Source organism: Physeter macrocephalus, chromosome 18 (assembly GCF_002837175.3).
Source record: "Physeter macrocephalus isolate SW-GA chromosome 18, ASM283717v5, whole genome shotgun sequence".
Classification (NCBI taxonomy): Eukaryota; Metazoa; Chordata; class Mammalia; order Artiodactyla; family Physeteridae; genus Physeter; species Physeter macrocephalus.
The window spans coordinates 43,453,082-43,458,679 of NC_041231.1; the positions used below are offsets into that span (position 1 = coordinate 43,453,082).

The 5,598-nt window shown below is 49.4% G+C and overlaps 1 protein-coding gene across 1 annotated transcript in view; it reads right to left on the minus strand.

Annotated features, from left to right (window-relative positions):
* Positions 1 to 5,598, minus strand: part of ZNF589 (zinc finger protein 589) — a 17,131-nt gene that overhangs the window by 10,888 nt on the left and 645 nt on the right. Inside the window, 2 exon segments of the mRNA XM_028478773.2 lie at positions 3,977 to 4,201; positions 4,204 to 4,626. Coding sequence (XP_028334574.2) covers positions 3,977 to 4,201; positions 4,204 to 4,626 — 648 coding nt within the window.

Sequence of the window (5,598 nt, forward strand, 5' to 3'; positions counted from 1 at the left end):
GGTTCGAGCCCTGGTCCGGGAAGATCCCACATGCCGCGGAGCAACTAAGCCCGTGCGCCACAACTACTGAGCCTGCGCTCTAGAGCCCACGAGCCACAGCTACTGAAGCCTGCGCGCCTAGAGCCCGTGCTCCACAATAAGAGAACCTGCCGCAATGAGAAGCCCGCGCACCACAACGAAGAGTAGCCCCCGCTCACTGCAACTACAGAAAGCCCGCGCACAGCAACGAAGACCCAATGCAGCCAAAAATAAATAAATAAAATAAATACATTTATTAAAAAAAAAAAAAAGAATTCCCTCCCATGAATTCATCATTCCACAAATTCTCCCAGAGGCTTATTTTTGGTCATATATGGCCCTGGGGAACATGAGCCCTTGAATCATCCAAGGTCAAGATGAAGAGTGGGATTCACTTGCCCAAATGAGCAGCCCTGGATGCCTAATCTGATGCTCCCTTTATCCCAGTTCTCCAGGAGCCACTTAGGATTCATGAGTCTGGGACTCTAAGGTTCTGAGAGCCCATGATCCCTTTATGACTCACAAATGCCTGGGCCTCATGGCCATCCTCCTCTTTTCCTCTCCTGAAAAGGCTTACCCTAGCGCCCAGCATCTGAATAACAGAAGCCAGTTTTGGGGGCCTTAATTCCACCTCTCACCCTAAGGCCCAGAAACAGGTATTACTGAGGTCAGGGTATGAAGGATTCTTCATACCCTCTCAAGATGTGGAAAGTAGGGGCAACAAGGCAAGGGAGAAGAAGGAATGATGATGGAAACAGCTGCAGAAAACCAGGACCCCTGGGATGGAGTCAAGAGATCACTCCCACAAAGCCCCATGGGGAAGTGGCTCTAAATGCAGACCCCCTGACATGTTAAAACTGTGTGAAAGTAGGGTGAGGTAGTGAGGGTGCCTCTATTACCCAGGGAGGCGGAAGGTAGGGAATCAGTGACAGCAACTTGAGCTGATGTTGAAAGGTTCTATCCTCACCCCCATGGAAGCTGGGAAACAAGCAGATGCAGCAAGTAGCCCCTTGGGTGCCCTCTCTGGTCTCTCCCAAAGCCAAAAAGGTCCCTCCTCCCCACAGTTCCATCCTGCGGGCACTTCAGCATTAGAAGAAAATTTGGGAAACAAAGGGAGAAATCTGCACTGGGGGACAAAGCTCAAGAAAAAGGGGCGAGGCATTTGGAGGGCTAAATGAAACTACCCCAAAAGAGACAAAGCCGAGCGCTTTTGGGGTGAGGTTGAAGGACAAGGGCAGCAAGAACACAGGGGCTGCCTTGATCTCAGTTTTACTTACCAGGTCCTGCAGCCCTGAGTCTGAGATGCCTTATCACCATCAGAAATGAGGCACCAGGGCTTCCCTGGTGGTGCAGTGGTTAAGAATCCGCCTGCCAAGGCAGGGGACATGGGTTTGAGCCCTGGTCTGGGAAGATCCCACATGCCGTGGAGCAACTAAGCCCGTGCGCCACAACTACTGAGCCTGCACTCTAGAGCCTGCAGGCCACAACTACTGACGCCCGTGCACCTAGAGCCCGTGCTCCGCAACAAGAGACGCCACCGCAATGAGAAGCCCACGCACCGCCAAGAAGAGTAGCCCCCGCTCACCGCAACTACAGAAAGCCTGCGCACAGCAACAAACACCCAACACAGCCAAAAATAAATAAATAAACAAATTTATTAAAAAAAAAAAAAAAAAGAAAGAAAGAAATGAGCCACCAGCCCCTACAGCAAAAATCCAGCTATTCCTCCCTGGCAGGAAATTCTATAAGGCCCAACAGTCCTGGAAGTGTTTGCCTCCTTTTCCCATCCCATCTCCTCCCACAATTCTTTATTGTGAAGATCTCACAACACCTCAAGACTATCATTGCAGAGATGGGGCCAATTTTAACCCCTGTCCATGAAGGAGTGACTCCTGACTGGAAGGCACCCAAAGCTATCTGCACCCACCTGGACAGAGGTCCCCTCTGCATCTCTCCCTGATTCCTGGGCCTGACAGTGGTCCTGCTGGGCCAGACTTGTGTGCTGTCTCTACAGTTTCTGCATGGATTTTAAGAGAAAATAAACATTTTTTCCCATCATGTTTAAAGCAAGGTGTAAGAAATTTTTCCACTTTTGTTGCCCTATCAGGAAGCAGCTTTGAGGTCACATGGAATGATGGTGGTGGGGGTGCCCTTCTCTGCTCAGCAACCCCTAGAGAAAACACAGACTTCCCTCTGTGGCTTTTAGCTAAGGCCATGGGAAAAAGGGCAGCACTACGGTGGTAGACCGGGCAGCAGTGCCTGAGTTGAAGTGTGTGGGGGGGGAACCTACACTCCAGGTGCTCCCAGCCCTTACCCCCCGCCAGGCTAACCTTGGAGACAACCACTTCCAGGTGAGAGGCTGTGGACAAAGGCATCTGGACCAACAACCCCTTTTATCTCTCCTCCAGCCCCAAACCAAGCCAGATTTTGGTGGTGGTGGTGGGGGTGTTACAAAAAATCTCTCTCCTTCCTCTCTGTGGCAAATATCCTCTTGGCAAATAAAGACACTGGGGCCTGAGTAGACAGCCCTCTAGGGTATACCCACTGACATATAGCACTAGGGCCAAGAAGAAAGTTAGGGGAACTATCAGGAACCTGGGCCACATACATGGGCCCTGGGAATGTAAGATAAGTGACAGTGGGTTTGGTTCAAAGGGCCTTAGAACAATTACTGGAGGACTGATGTGAGAGTGTGGCTAAAAGACTGGGCACTGAGATTGAAGGGCTCAGGAGGGGCTGTGTTTAAAAACCCTAAAACCTGGTATTGGAAGCCGATGGTGGGGCATTGCTAGTAACCTTATCCCTGTCCTTGGAGGGCCAAACAGCATGGTTTTGAGATTTAGATCCTGAGATTGAAGAATTTGGGGGTGTGGTTAAAGGGACCTGGGTTTGGAACTGGAGGGTTAGGAAGGAGACATGGTTAAGGAGTCCCTCAGATTGGAGGGTGAGACTGAACCCTGAGTAATACCTAAAGTGGGGTAGAAGAGGATGCATCAAAGGCTAGAGACATAGACAAAAATAGAACAGGAAAGTATCATAGAAGCCAATAGAAGGACACAGCTGAAGAAGGAAGTAGGTAGAAGCAAAGACCACTTCTCCAAGAGGACCATCACTTGGTACCTCTGTTCTCAGAGGCTAGACCTCTGCCATCTTCATACTCACAGAGGGTGTAAGGGGTCCGAAGACTGTCCCTGAAGCCCTTGCAGAGCTCTAGCAGGGTGGTAATGGATGGTGGAGAGATTTGACTCCCAGTGTTTCTTATGAGGTCACCTCCAGCTAACACCTTACCCTCACTCCCTGTCAGGCTTCTCCCTGAGCATGTCCTCTGCTCTGTGATGAGGAGTGATGTCCAGCTAAAGCCTCACCCACACTACCTCACAATCAAGATTTCTCCCTTGAGTGTGCCCTCTGATGTGGCTGACAACTGACTTGTTGCTAAAGTCATACCCTCACTCCTCGCACACTTAAGGCTTTTCCCTGAGTGTGTTCTCTGGTGTCTGATGAGGGCTGACTTATGGCTAAAGCCTTGCCCACATTCCCTGCACACATAAGACTTTTCCCCTGAGTGCACCCTCTGATGCGTGCTGAGAGCTGACTTGTGGCTGAAGTCTCGCCCACATACCCTGCAACTCGTAAGGCTTCTCTCCTGTGTGTGTCCTCTGGTGTGTGTTTAGGATTATCTTGCAGCTAAAACCCCACCCACACTCCCTGCAAACAAAAGGCTTCTCACCTGAACGTGTCCTGTGGTGTGTGATGAGGTGTGATTTCACCCTAAAGCCTTGGCTACAGTTCCTGCACACATAAGGCTTATCCCCTGTGTGAATCCTCTGGTGCTTAATGAGGTCTGACTTTTCACTAATGACTTGCCCACACATCATGCAAAGGGCTTCTCCCTTGTGTGTGTGTGACTTGTGGTTAAAAGCTTGCCCACACTCCCTGCATACATAAAGCGTCTCACCTGAGTGTGTACTCTGGTGGTCGTAGAGGGGTGACTCATCTATAAAGCCTTGCCCACAACTCCCCACATATATAAGGCTTTTCCCGTGTGTCCTCTGATGTCTGTTGAGATGTGACTTCCTGCTAAAGCTTCGCCCACACTTTCTGCACACAGGAGATATCCCCGCTCGTAACAGCCTGTGTCTGAAGAGGTTTGACTTCTGGCTAAAACCTAGTCCACACCTCTAAACCTGACTGCTCCAAATCCTGAGAGTTCTACCCTCTCAGGAATATTGTCTGTTTCCCCAGAGCTTACCCTCTGGGCTGCACTGAGCTGTACCTTCAACACTTTGTTGCCTCCCTGAGAGCTTACTGGTGGTCCCTGGGGTGGACTAGAGAAAACCACTTAAGTCCCCTTCTCATTTGTACTCCAAAACAAAGGTGTAGAGACTCCCATTCCTTGATCTTCTGCTTTGGCCCCCCAGTGGTTTTTATCAGAATGTTGTTGCTGCCGCTGCTGGTGCTCATCTGGGCAAGGATCCCCTGGTTGGAGTTGATTTCCTGCACATGAATCTGGAATAAAATGACTGCAGAGTTCATGGTGGCTGAGAAATTGCTGACTGCCAGAGGGCAGAGGGCAGAGGGACCAGGGATGGACTTCTGGCTTTGAATCTGCTGAAGAAAGAAAGTTTTCAGTCAAAGTAGTCAGAGGAAGGGCTGGCTGGGCTTTTCTTCCTTGTCTTATAGTAAGATCTAGCCCATTAATCATTCACAGCCGTTAATGTCTGTCTCTCCAAGACATACTTCACCAGACCTATATTTCCATTCAACTTCTTTTGACTTTTTATTTGGAAATAATTTCAAATGTACAGAAAAGTTGCAAGAATAAGGACGATACAAAGAACAGCTGTATACCCTTTACCCTAATTACCTACTGCTAACATTTGTATGTTATATATGTATATGTGTATATACGTATATGTATATATATATTTTTTCTTTGAATCATTTGAGAGTAAACTGCGTACATCAATGCCCTTTACCCCTAAATACTTCAGTGTGTCTCATAGAAGTAGGGATATTCACTTTCATAACCACAATACAGTTATCAACTCTGGTAAATTTTTAAAAAAAATAAATTTATTTATTTATTTTTGGCTGCATTGGGTCTTCGTTGCTGCTCACAGGCTTTCTTTCTTTCTTTCTTTTTTTTTTTTTTTGTGGTACGCGGGCCTCTCACTGCTGGGGCCTCTCCCGTGGCGGAGCACAGGCTCCGGATGCACAGGCTCATTGGCCACGGCTCACGGGCCCAGCCGCTCCATGGCATGTGGGATCTTCCTGGACTGGTGCACGAACCCGTGTCCCCTGCATCGGCAGGCGGATTCTCAACCACTGTGCCACCAGGGAAGCCCACAGGCTTTCTCTAGTTGAGGCGAGTGGGGGGTACTCTTCATTGTGGTGCACGGGCTTCTCATTGCAGTGGCTTCTCTTGTTGTGGAGCACGGGCTCTAGGCGCACAGGCTTCAGTAGTTGTGGCACATGGGCTCGGTAGTTGTGGCTTGTGGGCTCTAGAGCACAGGCTCAGTAGTTGTGGCACATGGGCTTAGTTGCTCCGTGGCATGTGGGATCTTTCCAGACCAGGGA